Source organism: Heteronotia binoei, chromosome 9, assembly GCF_032191835.1.
Source record: "Heteronotia binoei isolate CCM8104 ecotype False Entrance Well chromosome 9, APGP_CSIRO_Hbin_v1, whole genome shotgun sequence".
Taxonomy (NCBI): Eukaryota; Metazoa; Chordata; class Lepidosauria; order Squamata; family Gekkonidae; genus Heteronotia; species Heteronotia binoei.
The window spans coordinates 36,683,150-36,704,108 of record NC_083231.1 but is presented as its reverse complement, the minus strand read 5'-3'; the positions used below and the strand labels follow the sequence as shown (position 1 = coordinate 36,704,108).

General features: G+C 41.8%; 1 protein-coding gene across 1 annotated transcript in view; it reads left to right on the top strand.

Moving 5' to 3' along the window:
• TRAPPC11 (trafficking protein particle complex subunit 11) overlaps positions 1-20,756 on the top strand; it is a 41,598-nt gene extending 20,842 nt beyond the window's left edge. Inside the window, exons 21-30 of the mRNA XM_060246462.1 lie at positions 347-495; positions 1,966-2,087; positions 2,667-2,786; positions 7,477-7,542; positions 7,628-7,784; positions 8,907-9,018; positions 11,097-11,185; positions 13,439-13,572; positions 15,068-15,235; positions 19,524-20,756. Of these exons, the coding sequence (XP_060102445.1) occupies positions 347-495; positions 1,966-2,087; positions 2,667-2,786; positions 7,477-7,542; positions 7,628-7,784; positions 8,907-9,018; positions 11,097-11,185; positions 13,439-13,572; positions 15,068-15,235; positions 19,524-19,568 (1,162 nt within the window). The 3' untranslated portion in view covers positions 19,569-20,756. The remainder of the gene's footprint in view (positions 1-346; positions 496-1,965; positions 2,088-2,666; positions 2,787-7,476; positions 7,543-7,627; positions 7,785-8,906; positions 9,019-11,096; positions 11,186-13,438; positions 13,573-15,067; positions 15,236-19,523) is intronic.
• The last annotated feature ends 203 nt before the right edge of the window (positions 20,757-20,959 follow it).

The window sequence follows — 20,959 nt, the reverse complement described above, 5'->3', positions numbered from 1 at the left end:
ATAAAAAATGTGGCTCTGTTCTCCTGTCTATATTGTCACTCTTGTAATCTAAGAAATTCACAACCTGTAATTCCAAATGGAATTGTACGTCGTGAATTTAGTATGTAAACCTTTGGAATTGTATGTTATGGATTCCTTTTGTTTATGGTTTAGTAATTTGGTCATAGTTGTATGACTTTTGATTTCTGATCTGTATTTCCATGATCTTCTCTTTTCTTCATCTGCTGTGTCACAATCTGCTGTGTCACTTGTGCTGCAACAGCCACAGCAGCAGATAGGACCAGGCTGTAAGAGCATTAAGCGATAGTCAGCAGTTGGCCTTTCTTTCTTTTTTTTTAAATTGAAGGATCATTTCCAGAGTGCCGAACATTTCTGTCCAGCTCAAACATGAGCCTCCTGCCCTTATGAATGAAATGTACTGTTTGATTGTCACAATCCAGTCACACGAGAAGACTGTTGCCAAAGATGTAAAGCTCACAGCCGGCTTGAAACCAGGTATTCATTATTGAGGTGCTGTTGGCTGAAAATCTGCAAAAGGATAAAAGGTCTCATTGTGTAAAGGAGAAGGGGGAGAAAGCCACTCTCTTCTGTAAATTTTAAGACAGTTAGACAGGACTAGTCAGCGAAGAAGTCAAGAAAATGCATACAGTGATGATAGAGGTTGGGTCCCGCTTGATTTGCTACTGGTATTGTTGTTAACTCAGTAGTGCTGACTTTCTAGCTATTGGGTATTTATATGGAGAAGCAAGGTATAAATAATTTAAATCTCTCTGCTGTGGAAGTGTGCTGGGTGACCTTGAGCCAGTCACACATTCTCAGCCTAACCTGTCTCACAGGGTTGTTGCAAGGATAAAATGGAGGTGTGAACAATGATGTTAGCTGCTTTGGGTCCCTGAAGGGGAGAAAGGTTAGGTATAAATGAAATAAATAATAAGCACTAAAATGTTCATTTTAGAAAGACAGCAAAGGAAATATGCCTGCATATGATTTTCCTTTAGTACTTGCAAATTTATACACAACTGTTAAAAATGAGAATAGGTTTTTGTAGATATGTTCCTTCAAAGGGAAGAAGGTGGCATTGTAGAATGTAATCACTTTGTCACACAAGATCATAGGTTTGATTGGATCTAGACTGATGTTTGCTCAAGAAATTTAGTTCATGGAGCATGATTTTTCTGCCTCCCCTGGCAGCCCATCTTGTTCCCGGGGGAGGGGTCCCCCTTCTTCCAGTAACAATATTGAGGGGCTTCCCTCTTTCAGTATTCCAATAAGAATATTTTGGACTGCTATGGGAGGGGGGAGACAGAAAGATGCTCCATGAGTGGAGATCCTTGCATATTTGGGATTGGTTTTGAAGGTACACTAAAGTTTACAGTGTGTGTAAGTAAGCAGAAGTAATGTAGATTTTTTCCTTGATGAAAGCCGTTGTTCTTTGGATGTAGTTTAGAGAAAAGGGGAGGGGGAGCTTCCAAAGCTTCCATGTCTGAACCTGCTTGCAGGGGAGGGTGGGATATGTGTAATAAAATAAAGTGCCTTTTGACATAATGTTGGCATTGAATGCTAAGTTTAGAATGAGCCGGCAACAAAACAGGAAACTGAATATTAGGAAGATTATGGATTACATCTAGAATTTTCTTGAAACAGGATCAGCCAATGGAATAAGAACTATATAAAGATACTTGTGGTAATTCAGAAGTTGTATGCTTAACAAAAACAAAATAAAAAACCCCTTTGATATTCTGTCTGTGTGTCAGAATACCAAATCTGTACAATAACTTGGTTTTGCAGAATGTAAGCTTATATAAGCCTTATTTCAGGGCGGGCACATTAGCTGTGTTCAGTTGTTTGACCTGTACTTGGGTAATATAGATAGCATGAAATATTCCCTGGTGACCATATATAAATGCTTCACAAATATTACTGGGGTGACTACCTAAAAAATAATCATAATTTTCTTCATTCTAGGCCAAGATGCAAATCTAACTCAAAAAACTCACATTACACTAAATGGAACAGAAATATGTGATGATTCATTTCCTGCTTTACTTCCTGATATCCCTATTGGAGACTTGCAACCAGGTGAAAAAGTAAGCTAGCATTGTTTGTTAACATGACAGCCTCTGAATGATATTTTGCTTAATATGTATGAAAATACAGTAATGGAGCTACTTAACACGTGCTTATTTTAAATACATAGTGCTCTACGTGACTGCATGTAAATTCTTTTAATATTTGAGGGCACTAACACAACTAACTTTTTCTTAATTGAGACAAGAATAATCTAAGGTAGGGGTGGCCAATGGTAGCTCGCCAGGTGTTTTTTGCCTACAATTCCCATCAGCCCCAGCCATTGGCCATGCTGGCTGGAGCTGATGGGAGTTGTAGGCAAAAAACATCTGGAGAACTCCATTGGCCACCCCTGATCTAAGGCAATAAAATACAAACTATTTTGCAACTAATGTATTTTCTCCAAAATTATATTTGTCAAAGGTTGAAATTTGGGTTTTGTTTAGTTTTTTTTAGCAACCCTAGAAAACTGATGGATGCATTTGTGTACAGAGTTTAGAAAGGCCTACAAATGCTTCTGGCTGTTTTTTCTTACTCTTTAAAGGCCTTTTATACATTGTGGTCTCACAATTACTGCTTCTTTTCTCTTTCTTTTAAAGCTGGAAAAGACTGTGTTTATTCACTGTGGAACAGTTGGGACCAGAATGTTTCTTGTGTATGTTTCCTATTTAGTGAGTACAACCATTGAAGAAAAAGAGATCCTATGCAAGTGCCACAGGGTATGTCAAGATTCGTTGGAACCCACTTGTGTTTATTAGGAATTCTCAAAATTTAATGTATCATGAATTTAAGTAAACTAATAATACAATATTTGACAATCCTTCATCAGGATTTAATAAATATAACCAATTCCTAGGCATGCATATCTAACTTCTGTTGATATCCAGGATTTTGCTGCTGTTGATGTGTTTAGATCTGCATGTTGGGTAGAAATGGGTGGCTTAGCTTGGAACACTACGAAATGACTTCCTACAGTATAAGAGTGATTTTGGTTTGATTGTTTCTATGCAATTATTAACCTCCATAATGTTATCTGATCTTAATGAAGCAAAAAAGTTTCTGTAGGAATAAGTATCAGCCTACTTGCACTCTAGATTGATGAATTCATTTCCATGAGCTAGTACATTGACTTCTAATTCCACCCCCACACCACCTCTAGACTTGAGCGGGGGATGTCTGTGGGAGGTACATGTTTTTTAGGGTAGCCAATTCCTATTCTGCAAGCCTCTTTCCTAGATGCAATCATTAAAATGGCTTGTTCCCAAAAATGCTAAACTTTACAATGTTATAGGAATGAAAACCCAGCAGATATGTTGAGAAGTGCATAACTTCATGGCACTTTTCATACGAGAGGCTTACTCCTTTAGGGCTCTTCCGGCTCCAGAGATTCCGGGCGTTGAATGTGTTGGCCTGATGTGGGATGTTGGGGAGGGGTTGGCGATCTGGCTGGTGTACCGACCGCCTAACGCACCGGCCGGCGCCTTACCATCCCTGGTGGAGGCCGCGGCGGGCTGGGCGCTGGAGCACCCAAGGCTTTTGGTCTTGGGTGACTTCAATGTCCATGCCGACGACGCGGCGTCCAGCCAGGCGATGGACCTGGTGTCATCCATGGCGACACTAGGACTCTCCCAGGTTGTTACAACACCCACTCATCAGGCGGGACACATGTTAGACCTGGTCTTTGTGGCCGGAATATCAGTGACTGATATTGCAACGGAAGCAGTGCCATGGTCAGATCACTTTGCCCTTAAGGCCCGTATGGAGGTGTCACCCAAAACCTGTTTAGGCGGAGAGCGTATTTTAGCTCACCCGCGGAGCCTGATGGACCCGGAACGGTTCCTAACGGCTCTACGGGATACCTGGCCCGCTGGCGATTCCCTGGATGATCTGGTAGAGTCCTGGAACGATGGGCTCTCCAGGGCCATTGAGGAGATCGCACCCAGGCGCCCTCTGCGCCCCCGCCCGAAACCGTCGCCCTGGTTTAACCGGGAGCTGCGGCAACAAAAGCGGGAGCTCAGACGACTAGAGAGGCAATGGCGGCGTACTCGAGACGAAGTGACCCGAACATCTTATAGAGAGAGTTTGAAGGCCTATGAGATGGCAATCAAATCCGCAAAGAGAGTATTCTTTGCGGCTAAGATTGCGTCCGCAACTTCGCGCCCGGCACAATTATTTGATATAATTAGAGGACTTACAACGCTGCCACAAGGCAGGTTAAATTCTATTGAATTGGAAATCGGCTGTGAGGCTTTTGCGAAATTTTTTGCGGATAAAATCGCGTCACTCCGCCCCGACCCCCCTGCCAGTTTGGAGACAGTTAGCGAACCTGAGGCCCCGAGCCTGTCTTCGGATTATACTCTGGATGGCTTTAGACCCCTCAGCCTGGAGGAAGTTGACAGGATTCTCTTATTGGCTCGCCCAACAACTTGTAAATTGGACCCATGCCCTTCCTGGCTTATTAAATCTTGCCAGGGGGATCTTAGATATCCTGTGCGGGATATCATAAATAGATCCCTAACGGAAGGGCACTTTCCAACGCCACTCAAAGAGGCTGTGGTCCGTCCCCTCCTAAAAAAACCATCTTTAGATCCGGCCCAATTGGCACATTATCGGCCGGTTTCTAATTTGCCCTTTTTGGGTAAACTTATTGAGAGGGCAGTGGCGATGCAATTACAGAATTTCCTGGAGGACGCTTCCATCCTTGACCCATTTCAGTCCGGCTTCCGCCCGGGACACGGGACGGAGACAGTGTTGGTCGCCCTAGTGGATGACCTTCAACGGCATCTGGATCGGGGTGGCTCGGCGGTGCTGATGCTGTTAGACCTGTCGGCGGCGTTCGACACGGTCGACCATCGGCTACTGACGTGCCGCCTCGCCGACGCGGGGATTCAGGGGTTGGCCTTACAGTGGCTTTCCTCTTTCCTGGAAGGTCGGGGACAAAAGGTCGCAGTAGGGGGGGAGCTATCCCAGAGGCGCACACTTGATTGTGGTGTGCCCCAGGGGGCGGTTCTCTCCCCGATGTTATTCAATATCTATATGCGGCCTCTTGCCCAGATAGCCCGAAGGTATGGGCTGGGGTGTCACCAGTATGCTGATGACACCCAGCTCTATCTACTGATGGACGGCCGGCCGGTCTGCGCCCCGGAAAATCTGGACCGGGCATTACAGGCCGTGGCTGAGTGGCTCAGACTGAGTGGGCTGAAGCTAAATCCTACGAAGACAGAGGTCCTTTGCTTGGGTCGCCGCGGCCCGGGGGGGGGGATCCCCCTGCCAGCTTTTGACGGTGCGCCGCTGATGGCGGCGGACAGAGTCAGGAGCTTGGGGGTGCTGTTGGAGCCTTCCTTAAAGATGGAGGCTCAGATAGCAGCCGCTGCCAAGTCCGCATTTTTTCATCTTAGGCGGGCAAGGCAGCTGGCCCCCTTCCTGGAGCGCGACGACCTAGCAACAGTGATCCATGCTACGGTCACCTCGAGGTTGGACTACTGCAATGCCCTCTACATGGGGCTGCCCCTGTCCCGGACTCGAAAGCTGCAGCTGGTGCAGAATGCCGCGGCCCGGCTGTTATTGGGTCTCCCAAAGTGGGGACACATTCGGCCGGGTCTTCGGACTCTGCACTGGCTTCCAGTGATGTATCGAGTCCGGTACAAGGTGCTGGTTATTACCTTTAAAGCCCTATATGGCCTGGGACCTGCCTACCTGAGGGACCGTCTCTCCCCATACGTTCCCCAGAGAGCACTGAGGTCAGGAACACAAAATCTCCTCTCTATCCCCGGGCCAAAAGAAGCCCGCCTGAAAGTCACTCGAGATAGGGCTTTCTCCGTTATGGCCCCCACTTGGTGGAATCAGCTGCCGGAAGAGGTGAGGGCCCTGCGGGACTTGGCTCAATTCCGCAGGGCCTGTAAGACGACCCTCTTCCGGCTAGCTTACACCTAGCCGGGATGGAACTTGACGTAACTGGCCTGCCATCTGTTTATATAAAATGATATGTTATTGGTTTTAAGTTGCATTGTTTTTATGAATTGAAATGTATTGGTTTTAATGTTTAAATGTGAAGTATTTAATTGTTTATATTTAAATTGTTAAATTGTTATTGTTGGAAGCCGCCCTGAGCCACTCCTGGGAAGGGCGGGATACAAATCCCGAATAAATAAATAAATAAATAAATAACCTGATTGGACAAAGATGTGCATAAAATGAAACCTCCACCCAGTCTCATGGATATGATTATCACAGATGTAAATAGAGTGGTGATTCCTGTGGAGACAGGTCCAGAAAAGTGGGGACTGTATTTCTTTAACATGATGTTTAGCTGAAGCCAGTCTGGTGTGTTGGTTAAGAGTGGTGGACTCTAATCTGGAGGACTGGGTTCAATTCCGCACTCCAGATGAAGCCAGCAGGGTGACACTGGGCGAGTCATAGTTCTCTCAGAGCTATCTCAGCCACTAAAAACAAGTCTAGCTCACCACTAGCACAACACTAACAGCTAGAACTTGCAGCTGCAAGACAGTCTTCAGATCCCCTGGTTATTCTACACACAGTGCCATATGGTAATTCTTCGTTATTATTATTAGCGGAAGGAAGGCAAAATTTAAAAAGCACAGGAAGTAGCTAGGGTAGATAACCTTTCTGAACACTTATGAAAGGAGATTTCAGCTCCTGGAAGCTTGTATCCTTATATTGCTGATCTATAGGACTTACGACCCATCTGCCTGAATGCAGCCCTCCAGTTGTGTCTAAGCCTAGCAAGTGTTCAGCGGTTCCTCTGTGTTTACAGTGTGGCAGCCAGCAAAGCAAGGGATCAGATGCATTGCCATCTGTGGCTGGGGAAGCAAGTTCAGCTGAAGAGGTCATGAGTTATACAAGTCTGATGAGCTGCTTGCAGAGTTGGACCTGATGCTGGAATACTCGTGTGGTCCAAGCTGGGGCAGGTGGATGAAGCAGCTGCAAATTATTTATTTACTTCATTTATACCCTATCCTTCTCTCCCATGGGGACCTTCTAAGGCAGCTCACTGTGTTAGTCTCTTCTCCATTTTATCCTCACAACAACCTAGTGGAGTAGGTTAGATTGAGAGTGTGTGAGACTGACCTAAGGTCTTCTAGCAAGCTTTCATGGAAGAATGAGGATTCATACTTGGGTCACTCAGATCCTAGCCTGACACTAACCATTACACCACACTGGTTCTCATTATTGTTATCGTAAGTATGGCTGATTAGGGTTTATGACGTGTTAGCAAATTTATTTTGGGGACTGGAGTAAATTGAATAGCAGTTTTGATCAGATCAGGTAATGTGAGGACTATTCCTACTCTGTTGTGGACTTTACATAGGAAAGATTGGGCTGTAAAGCAATATTTATATTGGGCTATAAAACAAGGAATGGACCACAGTTTTGTTCTTCCTTATGCAGGATGAGACTGTTACCATAGAGACTGTGTTTCCATTTGATGTTGCAGTTAAATTCGTCTCTACTAAGGTATGGATATAAACTTGCTTGAAAACATAGCTTGAAAAGTCTGTCAAAACAACTAAGATAATAACATTATTTCTCCTCTTTGTAGTTCGAGCATTTAGATAAAGTCTTTTCAGACATACCGTTTTTATTGATGACCGACATCCTCAGTGCTTCACCTTGGGCACTTATGATTGTAACCAGCCAACTGCAGCTTTCTCCTTCTATGATGCCAGTGGACGAACTAGAATCTCATGTCGAGAATGGTGAGAAGCGAACCACATAGAGAACAAACTTCTGGGGTTGTGCTGGGAGGAAACTCATTTATATTAAGGCATTCCACGGAGCAAAACCAACCATATTTTAATTTGATGATTAAAATATGTGTGTTGGAGAATTGGTGTGTTTGACATTGTTTTAAAACAGAGTAGGAGATGGGGAGGTTAATTTATTTTTCTTGTAAGGGACTCTGCCTGCATGTCCCTTCACCATTAGGTCAGCTTGCTGCACAGTGACCGCATGAATTCTATGATAAGTGAGTTTGTCCTTGCCTCCTGTGTGGGCTGGGTTAGTGTCTGTAGATCCTGCCTCTGTGCAATAATTGGGCTTGATGACCTTGTTGATCTTGACTAATCTATAATTCTGAGATGAGATGACCATTTAGTGGAGGCCTGCATACTTTATATGACATGTAGCTGAGTTGGCTTTTGTGGAGGAATGGGAGGATGAGGAAAAGGAAATTCTGTGCACATACATGTACTCTAGTTTTCAAATAATATCTAGTGTAAGGGTCCACAACTTTTTTACAATTAAAGAGCCAAAATACGTTGGAATCCAGAGCAAAGGATCAAAAAAAGAGTCAGTACATTTTTGCATTAAGGACTATATATAATTTAACACTGCTGATTTTTGACATGTTGATGAATGGTCCGTCGTGTGTCTGCAGCCAAGACACTCATTGTTGCAAGTCCTTTATTAGGAAGGCCCACACTAAACAGCCATGTTGGGTTTCATAACAAGCCACAGGTTGCAGTCCCCGATTTAGCGTATTTACTATGTTGTGCTTGTTCATGTACGTATGTAATATACAATGGCTTGGCTGTAGCAGTGTGCAAGTGGAAAGATAAATGGATGTAGCACACTTCTGTTTGTGCAGGATCCTGTGCAACACCAAGTGCTTTCTTCCCAATATAGTGAGGATACAATAAGCTTGACTTAGCACTAGCAGCTATTGTAGTCTTTTCTTGTGTTTCTGCTTGCACAAGAGCTCTGGCACAAGCAAAAATTTCATACTGGACCTAACACCATGTGTGCATATGAAATAGAGTTGCAGATGTTCTCTGTCTGAGCGAATTCCTTAACTTTTGTTGAACTGACATTTCTGTTAGTTGTTTTACAGACTGGAGAGAGTGCTAGTGAATGTTTCTGCCTTCGATGCCCACCAGTCGCTAATGGACAGAGTGGAGTGGCTACTGGAAGTTATTTAATCTCCTGGAAGAGGTAAATATTTTCCAGGGATGACCATGAAATGTTTCTATTATTGAGTAGTACAGAGACATCCTAGAATTTACCGCCCCATGTGTCATTTACCTAAAACAAAGAAGGTTTGGTTGTGCTGTCTTACATTTTCACTCAAGCATAGGAAACCCCCAGTAAATTACAGTCTTCACTAATACTTTACCATGTAATCATATATAATAATATCAAACAGACGCTTCTCATACAATATCAAAATACACAGCAAGCAATGAAATTTCAATAGTACAATTAGAAATTACACTCCACAAAAATATACAAACATACTCCCAAATCCATACTTCCATAAGTCAAAACTGCTCTCCAAAATTCTGTTACAAATTCTCCAGGTAGCTACATGAAAAAGTTTCTGATGGTGCTATTCATGGAGATAAAAATATCCATTCAGCTGACCGGTAATAGATGCAAAAGTTTCATAATCTTGGTACACAGCTGAGCTTCTCTCACAGAGCAATAACCACTTAATACATCATTTTAAACACAGCAGAAAAATTATCAAAGAATAGAGCACCCAGACCTCAAGTTATTTTTAAAAGACCATCCTCTGTCTTTCTTCAGACACTGCTATTTAGCAATGCCTACTCTTGCCTGGACATATATTGTAGGTTCTCCTTCTATCTCTAGTATCTCCATAAGGACCATGAGGACACTACTAGGGGTGTGCACAAAGAATTGTTCTTTTGTGCGTTCAGGTGTACTAAACTCAAAATATTGATATATACCTATATTCCTGAATCCCAGTATTGGTATGATATTGGGGTTTGGGGAATAAAATGGTATCACTGAATTTATTTGGCTCCATTGTACTCTATGGGGACTGTCCCATTAGGATATAATGGTTACTCAACACCTGCCCTTCCCTCCCCAAGTTGCACTGCAGCAGCAGCACATCTCAGCGAGTGAAGGGAAGATATTTGAAGAGACCATGTTCTCTTTGCCTTTGGCATACTGCTACCGACTTGGGGAGGTAAGGTATTTAAATTTTAAATCCATGACTTGCAAAGTTACGCTGCTGCCATGGCATACATGTGACTTGGCTTTGCAAAAGCCATTTAAAGGGAACTTAGGAACCCAGAAGCAATGTGAGGTCATTGTTAAGAGAGTGAACTCACACCGCTTCAGCGACTGAAGCAGAGCCTAGATTAAAGCCTAATAATATTGGCTTTTAATTGGGCTCAGCTAGATCGGTAGCCAAATCATATTAGAAAATCTGATTTGGCTGAATAAATACCTGAAAAATACCAATAAGGCATTTATTTTGCTCTGTATATACCGAGCACATGCCTTTAAAGACAGTAGTCAGAACAGGGCACACGGAAGCCTTTGTAGAGGCCAGATTTCGGAATTTGTGGGGGAAGTCTGCTGAAGCCTCCAGAGACCTTCTGACTTCCACTATGCTTATGTTTCAGGCAGATAGTGTGTCATTGGAATTCAAACACTCAAATTCAAGCTCCCTGAACATCCTATAGATTTTCTGCTCCAGGTTTCACTCTTCCTTGCCAGAAAGATTTTTGCCTGAAATGGATGTTTTCTATGAATTTGGAATATTAAAAAAATTAGAGTTGTTGCTTCTACAAGGCGAAGATTGTAATCAGAACGGAGTAGGAAAAAGTTATTTTGAATATTAAAACTGAAGAAAGAGCAGTGTTCCCTGACTAACTCTCTCTCCCCTCCTTTACTTTTGTGTCCTTGATCACTTTTAGATTAAATGTTATAATCAGTTATAGCAGGGGTGGCCAATGGTAGCTCTCCAGATGTTTTTTGCTTACAACTCCCATCAGCCCCAGCCATTGGCCATGCTGGCTGGGACTGATGGGAGTTGTAGGCAAAAAACATCTGGAGAGCTACCACTGGCCACCCCTGAGTTATAGGGTTGTCAGTCCAGTGCACTCTGTCCTCTAGGTTTGGCTCTGTGTGCTTTTTCTCTCATGCATTTCACCGAATACACTGATTTCCATTTGAACTACTAAAATGAGGTTGCTGTTTATCAACAGCTGATACCTGGATTTTTTACATACTTTTTATACTTTGTTATTTAAAAGGAACTCAGCTGTGAAGAGCATACCTGTTAGGACTGTGATCACACTTCCTCACGTGATTGCAGAAAGCATCCCACTCCATGTTAATGCAGGTAATGTAAATGTGCAATGTTTTATGAGACTGAGTCCCTGAAAGCTCATGGTAAGACTTTTATTCTGGGAAGACCTAATGAATACTTTCCTTATTGCCACAGCTCAGGGACAAAGCACAAAGCTTTCTCCCTTTGCCTCCCCCCTTTTCCAGGTCTCTCCCATTCTGCTCTAAAGACTCTGAAGTACTCTCACCTGTCATTCCCATGTGCCAAAAGTAATATGAGATGAACCAGGTACTTTTACTTCCCGGTTTGCACTCCTCTAAGATGGATGATGATTCCACCTTGTGTGGTGTGTTCCCACCATATCTAGCATTTTCACAAGAAGACACCCCATTTGTTTAATTGCAGTGACCTCTTTAGTGTCACTGACTCTCAGGAATAAAATACACAATAACTTTGTTAGAGTATTTGCCTGTTTGGTTTTGTTTTTTTTTAAATCACATCCTTTGTCCCAGAAGCAAATGATAGGCTGAGTTGAAAATGACTTGTCTAAGGTTATTCAGCCCAGCCCTAACCAAGTTAGCCTGATCTCTTCATATCTGGTGGGAGACCACTAAGGAAGTCCAGGGTTGTTATGCAGATGACAACCCACCTTTGAACTTCTCTGGCCTTGAAAACCCTACGGGGTCACCTTAAGTTGGCTGCAACTTGATGGCAAAAAGGGGGGAGGAAATATCCAGCAAACTTTTATTTATGGTAAATTGTATTGAATTGTATAACTGTTTTATTGTTCAACATGGCTTTTGCCATACCTTGTAAGCTGCCCTGAGCCTGCCTCGGCGGGGAGGGCAGGGTATAAATAAAATTTTATTATTATATTATTATAAACTTTTATACCTTAGCAAGAGGCTTTCACACTATCAAGTACACACCATCCCTGCTTTTTGCAAGTCACCCCTTTACTATTTTAAGTCTGAAAGGCAGCCCAAAAACAAAGGCCTTGTATTACTGCCAGTATATGGCCTCTGAAAAACCATTGGGGTTACCAGCTTTTTTTTTTCCTGGCGAGGGTGGAGTCTGAAATTTCCACGCTGTTTCAAATTGCTTCAGAAGCAATTTTTTGAATAGTGTGGCGAACTACAGCAGAGACCCAGTTTGGTGTAGTGGTTAAGTGTGCGGATTCTTATCTGGGAGAACCAGGTTTCATTCCCCACTCCTCCACTTGCACCTGCTGGAATGGCCTTGCGTTAGCCATAGCTCTTGCAAGCGTTGTCCTTAAAAGGGCAGCTTCTGTGAGAGCTCTCTCAGCCCCACCCATCTCACAGGGTGTCTGTTGTGGGGGAGGAAGATAAAGGAGATTATAAGCCACTCTGAGATTCAGAGTGAAGGGCAGGGTATCTGCGGTCTTCTTCAGATAGGGAGAAGTAAACAAGTAGAACTTGCTGATCTTAGGATCCAGTTTATTTGGACTCATACAGTTCTGCTTCCAGTCTCGTATATCAACCGTTGTGATCTATTTTTACATTTTGGGGGGGGGAGGGGGTGTTATATGTGTGTGTATGTGTGTGTATGTATATAGGATGATCCAAGTGGGCGGCTGTGTTGGTCTGAAGCAATAGAACAAAGTAGGAGTCAAGTTTTACCTTTAAAATATAAATAAAAAGTAAAATAAAATATAAATAAAAAGTATAAATAAAAGTTTAAATTAAAATTTAGGACCAATAAAGTTTTATTCAGAATGTTCTGAATAAAACTTTGTTGGTCTTAAAGGTGAAACTTGAGTCCTACTTTGTTCTATGTATATAGAATGTGTGTGTGTGCGTACAACAAAGGGCAGTTAATCTTGATGGCATTAGAGTGGCTGGTAGGTTGATCAGCCTGACTCCTGATGTCAGTTGACTTGCCACAGAAGTGAAGTGTCATTAGTGCTCTTTATGTTTATGAAAACAAAATGTTGAATTTACCTATCCCAGTTCCATTTTCTCTAATCCACACTGAGATGCTTTTTTAACTTAATGCTAGTAGGTGACACATGAATGACAGGTGGAATTTGCCTTGCAGCACTTCAGCAAGTCTGTGTTAGAGAGAACTGATTTGTATTTTTCTTCAGTCCCATTTTACATCATAATGTTTGCATGATTACTTCTGTTTTGATCATTTCCCCTCAAGCATTGTTTTTAAAACATGGAAGCCATTTACTTGGTTTGTGAGGCATGTAATAAGTAGCGTTAATATATTCTTGCTGACTTGAGATCAAAACAACTGAAATGGAAGCTTGAACTGTGTGTGTGTCTGCTTTCATTCCAAAAGATCTGCCCTCATTTGGTCGAGTCAGAGAATCCTTACCTGTAAAATATCACCTGCAGAATAAGACTAATATAGTTCAGGACTTGGAAGTGTCAGTGGAACCCAGCGATGCCTTCATGTTTTCTGGTCTTAAGCAGGTATGGACTGTGAAGTGATTAATATAGAACATTGAAAGTCTGCATTAGAATTTTTTAGGTGTCAGGAGTTGGAATCTAACCAGCAAGTTAACCCCAAAGTGGTGAATTCACCCAGCTTTAAATGTCTTTTGAAAGTTGCATCCCTGCCACAGTGGGACTTGCAAGTGAACTGGGAAGGCATTTAAATGCCTTCTTAGTTCACTCGCTAGGTCATGCAGTTGTGACAGCACAGCTCAGCAAGTGAACTGGGAAGGCATGTAAGCAGGGCTTTCTTTGTAGTAGGAATTCCTTTGCATATTAAGTCACACGCCCCTGATGTAGCCAGTCCTCCAAGAGCTTACAGGGCTCTTCTTACAGGACCTATTGTAAGCTCTTGGAGGATTGGCTACATCAGGGATGTGTGACCTAATGTGCAAAGGAGTTCCTGCAACAAAAAACCCCTGCATTTAAGTAGCTTCTCATTTAACTTGTGAGTTGCTGCAGCATATATTTGCTAGCGTGTCTGTCATCACAAACCACTTGGGAGATTTGGGGAGGTGGGATGATAGAAACCAACGCTTGCGAACCACGAACTGGCTGCAGTTTGTGATGAATTTCAGTTCATAATTCAGTTTGTGCCCATTCCTAATTTGGACTGCAGACAATGTAAAAAGAATTGTATAGCTAATTCATATGTTATAACAAATCTTCATCTGCATTTCCTGTGAAACAAAGAGTATGGAAAACTGCAAGAAACACTGTTAGGAATCCATGGAGTCTTTTTTTGTTGTTTCAACAAATTAAGGCAACACAACTGTATGGTTGTAATTGACATTGATAACAAACATCTTTTAATTGCAACTCAAGTTTAAAAATTCTTGTTTGCCATTCTCCAGTTATTTATGTTTGTTGAGGCAAGGGAATTTGCAATTTGCCAAACTATTTTTCAGACATGCATCATGAACTCAGCTGTGCTTTTCAGGCTTGCCAAAAGATGCTTAGAGCATTGTGAGAGTGAGTATTAGCATGTAAGATTTCCTTACACCAAATTAAAAAGCTACAGAATAAAATCTACATCTGCAATACTAACCTTTGTGTTATATATGTGAATTGACTCCAGATATCTGAGCAGCTCAAGGGAACTGGAATTTTAGCTGCTTTTGATTAAATATAGGATGTCACAGGAGGGGAAAATACCCAGAAAACCAAAACCTTGTGTGCTAAAGTACAAAAAGCAGCTTGAGTTTTGCATAGGAGGCTGTTAATTTTTATTAATTCATTAATGTTTTCCTGAATACATGGAAGTGTTTGCACATAGCTATAAGATTGATATTATGAGGACAACATTCAGTAGAAGGGGAGAAGAAACAGTCTTCCATAATACAAACACCTCAAACACACTTTGGTTGTAGTTATACTAAAATGTATAAAATGGACTTTCTGGATTGTGTCCTATATTCAAGATAAGGAAGGATTCTAATCAAAACCCTTGTACTTTTATTTTTGGCATTTTTAGATAAGGTTACGTATTCTTCCTGGCACTCAACAAGAAATGTTGTACAACTTCTACCCTCTCATGGCCGGTTATCAGCAATTACCGTCGCTCAACATCAACCTGTTACGGTTTCCACACTTCACTAACCAGCTACTTAGACGATTTATCCCAACACACATTTTTGTGAAGGTAAGGCGCAATAACAACAGCAAGACCATTTGGAGCTCCTCTTGCTAGACTTCATTCTTAAAAGACTGAAAATGTTTGAATAGTCAGTCTGCCTTACATTCTTAAAAGGCAATGCAATAGCTAGCCAAGAGTTATGGATGTAACAGCGAAGCTTACAATTTGCCTAAACACTCATTTGGATGGAGATTGTTGACTGCATTAGGAGGATTTCAGAATTTGGTTTCAGGACAACTGCTCTTTTGCGGGAAGACCCAACATGCATTCAGTCTTGTACAATGGAATTAGTGAATGGATATCTTTTTCCCATCCCACATTTTACGGCATGGAAGTAATTCCCTTTTATCTTAAACCTTTATGCATGCTGTGTTGCTATTACTGTGGTGGCAAAGAGGGGGCATGTCAGTGGCATTTGGGAGAGATCTGTCCAGACAGAGTTAATTAAGTCCCTGAAAAATGTGATGCTTCTTTGGTGAACTACATAGTAAAAACCAAACTAATCCTCCCTTCATAGCCAACAATTGCTTTGTACTTAATTGCAGCACAGCCAACAGGGATGGGTGTTGCTCATAAGCTTTTGACAATCAATATACCTTTTATTCCGCTCATCAGCTATAGCTGCCAAGGAGAGGCATAATCCCGCTGCCTCCAGGAGAAAGAAGCTGTGAGTTTACCTGTGCTTAAATCCTAATCTTTCTGTGGCTATATTCAGCCTAAACTTCTGTACAGAACGAAAACTGAGCCTTTTTCCTTCAGGGACCCTATTTCATTTATTCTTTGGCTCTAAAGTTCAGTAAATTGGAATGGTGGACTGTGCCAGACCCGATAGTGTGTAACACTCAGTGCTCCTTGATCCTTGGTGTAGTGTTGTGTTTACTTAGCACCTTATTTATTTTTTATTTATGTACATTATTTATAATCTGCCTTTTACACCAAAACTTACTACACAGTGTAAGTCTTTATGATCAACAGGATGGGACATCCAGTAGTGCAATAGAGTTTGGATTGCAGAATGTAAAAACAAGCAGAAGTCTGAAACAGATTTTTAAAAACCAACAGGACCGTTTAAACATGACCTGCTAAATGAAGCAGAAATTAGAAAGTTTGAGCATACTCAGAGTAGCAGACAGGACCTGGTAGTATAGTTTGCTTCCTTGGACAGCAAAGGTGACAAAAAGCAATTATGCTTGGGTGGGTTAGTAGCAAAAGGAAACCAGGCTGCCAAAGAACACAGTGACTGAACACGATACAAGTCAACACCAGCCTGAGCATGGAACAACTCAAAGAAACAGGTACAAGTATCGGTGTGGAAAAGTAGCAGATTTGTGAACTGCCTATATTTGCCCTTTCCAATTCACTCGATGAAGAATAGTTCAACACAGTCCACTCCACACTGTGCTACTTAAACTATTTACAAGGTTTATTATACAAATACATACAGCTCTCCAACAAAATGCTCCGCCAGACAATCAATAATAGTGAGAGGGTAGCTGGTTCAGCACAGTTCTAGTTATATACATTTGTGGTTAATTGCTGAACCAATGAGGAAACAGCTGAGTCATTCTGAGTCAGTTCTGCATTCCTCACCTTGTTGCATCATCTATGTGGCCAGAACCAGTTCTCATATGCCAGGTCATCTTCAGTCCATCTTCTTGACAGCTCTTTGACAGCAGCTGTCAGTTGCATTGCCTCATGCCTCATCAGGCATTATTTTCTATGCCGACAACAAGATCAGAAAACATGGAGAGAGTTGGCCCATAGAATCACCAAGAGTTGGACACAACTGAATGGCTAACAACAACATCCCTTTACTAAAGCATCTTTCTGAACCATTTCATTACAGTCGAACCCTATTACCTGTGTAAAAAGTTCTAAAAAATTCAGTTTTGTAAAGGTTGTGGAAAGCCTGGAGTTTGGGAGCCTTCTTGACTTCGTCAAGCAAGCCATTCCAAAAGTTGGGAGGCCACAACAGAAAATGCAAGTGTAGAATGCAGTTGTTGATTTTGCCCATTTGTAGGGAAGCATTTGCAAAAGTCCCTGCTCAGATGAATGAAGCTGTCATGGCAGAGCATAGGGGGGGGGGGGGGGGAGATGTGGACCTGCAGATTTGAGGGAGTAAGGCCGTGAAGGACCTTGAATGTGATAACTAGTACTTTGAATTGAGCCTAATAACTGGTTGACAGCCAGTGGATTGCAGAATCCAGTTTTTGACTGTTGCTTTAAAGGAATGCTCTGTCTAGCTCCTGATAGGATTCAAACTGCAGCATTCTACTCCAACTTGAAGTCTCTGAATTGACTTCAAGGGGAGATATATGTAGACGGCTGTAGTCCTGAGGTTACCATGGCATGGATCCAGGTGGCCAGATTGGCAGTATCAAGGTAAGGGGCCATCTTGCAGGCTGGACTGAGCTGTAAGGATGCATTTATTGCAGTTGCAAGAAATTTCCTTCTCTAGGAGCAGTGCTAGATCCATTATGATCCATAGACTCTTAACCAAGTCAGCAGAGGTCAACTGAACCCCCTCAAGTAGGGAACACAATGTTCTTCAAGAGCTCTACCTTCCCAACCAGCATCATTTCCATCTTGTCTGGGTTTGGTTTCAGTTTGTTCACTTTTATCCATTTGACTACAGCAATCTGTTTGTTTGCTAGTGTGACAAGATTAAGAGTTGGGCTGTTGCCTGTCACATTAACAGAAGAGATCAGATTGAAACAAAATTAAGAACAGCAGACTTAAGTATTAAAGAAGTGGAATATTGCTGAGTTATGTAGACCAGCACTTCAGTTTTATGTTAGTTTTAACCAACTTCAGCTTCAGGTAATGGGGCAGGGGGAGTGTGAGATGGAAATATATTTTAGGAAATCGTTAGCATGGCCTTTCTATCCCATACAGCACCCTCTGGTAACTGTCTTCTACTTTTTCAGATTTTGGATTTGATTCTTAAAATGGGCTGGGATGATTTGTGATTGTGCGGTAAAGTTTCCATTTGTATGGCACACTCAGGGCTTTTTTGTAGCAGGAACTCCTTTGCATATTGGGCCACACACCCCTGAGGTAGCCAATTCTCCTGGAGCTTACAGTAGGCCCTGTACTAAGAACCCTGTAAATTCTTGGAGGATTGACTACATCATGAAGGTGTGGCCTAATATGCAAAGGAGTTCCTGCTATAAAAAACATCCAGGCACACTTCTGTACCTTCTGCAAAATGACATAGAGAGCAGATGAAAATCCTGTTTACTTCTCAAAGAGTGTATTTATGAGAATGCAACCCCCCCCCCCCAGAAAAGTAGGTTGTTCTGAAGTACAGATAGCATCATTTGTGTGAATTTCTGTCTCTCTGAAGGGAAATATAGGCCACCTAGCCAAACAGTTCTTTTTTGCTTGGATGTCCATATAGTCTGTCTCCATTTCATTTTGCTTAGATCTTGCTCCTGCCGGATCTGCTTGGCTTTTACCTTTGCATTAAGGATAAGTAATCAGAAAGCTTATTTTAGTCAAGCTAAAACTCAGGTTCTCATAGAACTCAGAACACCACGGTGTACCTGGTGATGTCAGGATAGCCAAGGGGTCTTAGGTGTAGCCTTCCCTACCCCCAAATTATCTGTCATGCTGCTAGGGATTGATGTGGTGGGAAAGTTGTTACAGCTGTCCTTCCATTCCTCCACCTGCCCCCAAGTGCGTTCTAGGGGCAGAGTTCTTCTCTGGCTTGGGTTTACCATCAAAGCTAGAGAAGAATTCAGTGGATAGGAAGTTTGGCTCCCTTTCCAAGCTGGTGAAGCTTCTACTGTTAACCCATAAACTTTGTCAGAATCTGTCATTCTGTCATTTTCATTGGAATCTCTCATACTATGGCTATTTTTGAGTCTAGTAGCACCTTAAAGACCAACAAAAATTTCAAGGTATAAGGTTTTGAGAGTCAAAGCTCCTTTCATTAGGTATCTTGTTGTTGGTCTGTAATATGCTACTGAGCCTTAATCAAGCTGTTCTGCTGCAGACTGAAAACTTTGTCATTTCCTCTGACTAATGGAATCTGTCTCATTTACAGGATTAACATGATAGTCTGAATTGCTGCTTCATTGTCTCCTGAACCTATTAATATTTGTTTATAATTATTTGAGAATGGTGGGGTTTACTTCCATTTAAATATATTAAAGAGAGAGAATTTTGACAAATATATTCAAAGTAAAACAGGACTGCATTGGATTTTCAGTTGCGGGTGAGGTGAATACTGGAATAGCTGAAGCTGTTTCAACTTTAATTTGCTTAATTTTTTCCTCCTCTCTTTCTAAAGCCACAAGGTCGTCATGCAGATGATGCTTCAATTGCTGCTGCATAGCTGAGGAGTCACACACTTAGTGGAAACAGAATTTTGCACAGAATATACAGAACTCCGCTTTTTCACATTTTAGCATTGCTCGAGATTTAAATTACAAAGGACTTTTATTTTGAGATTCGAAACAACTGTTGTCAGAGAACAAATGGAGCTTTAGTCTTAATTGTGATGCTAATAAATATGCAGGTAAGAGTCAGTGCTTTATTTAACAGGATTTCTTTTGCCTTTCCTGAAAGTTAAACAGAAGTATTATTTATTATGGATGTGGCATATTTTGATAATATGGATGATAACTTGGCCAAAAAGGAGAAATCTCATTTTGTTCGTTCATGTTGACCTGTAGTGCAATGGTCTGTAGTTTTTGTTGTAGTGGGGAGTGGGAGTGGCATTCATAAATACTGTTTCTTGTAGAACCTCATTTTAGTGCCACTTTGTATTCCATGCAAAGAACAGGATACAGTCAAATCCCTATTGGCTTTGGGTAACCCAAGCAATATTTATGTTTTGAGTGAACAAATATAATTAATGAAGTATCTGATGGTGCTTGGGAAATTACTGGCTACTACTATAATTGTACTAGTTATTGTGAAGCTGTTTCCCAAGCTTTCAGCTCCTCTCCCCCAGCAGAAAGAAGCAAAGATACTGGAGTGGGGGAATCCTATAACAATAAGATGCTTTATAACTGCACAGCACTTGGCTTACTTGGGCTCACCAGTTCTTAAAGTTGTAGTTTTCTTGGTCTGAGGGTTTCAGAGCTGTGTGTCTAAGAACTGCTGGTTCCCCTTGTGCCATTTAAATATTCCCATTGTCATAGATTCCTCTCCCACAGAATGGGTAGGTCTTTAAGATAAGATAGTTAATCATTGCATGTGTGAAACTACATGCTTGCAGTTTAGCAGTTCAGGTCAGTGACTGGCTCCAATAATACTCGTTACTGTAAGCTGTAGTTATGAACTTTAAATGGAAATAATGGGGAAAGGCCACTTAGCCTGCAGTATCATTCCCTCTTAAATGTGGTTGGATTTGCTTTTTAAATAAAGTTCATCAGGATGACTCTGCATAAAGAACATCAAAGTTAAACTAGAGAAATCAAACCTATCAGTGTTTATGTGAATATTTGCAATAAAATCATGTAAATAAAAGCTGTTTTGTGAGATTTAAAAAAAATAAATTAATTTTTTCTGTTCCTAATCTCATGGAGTATCTCTTTTTGACTCTGAAAGTGTTGGAGCTAGAGTACGGTAGTGGCTGTGACATGTACGGAAATTACCTGGTTCAAATCTCTTCTTAGCTCAGAGCTCTGGATAGCTAAAGGAAAGCAAATATTCTCTCAGCTGCCTTCCTTTCTCTACAATGTGGAGATAACTTTATGTGGCTGTTTTGAGGACTGCCAA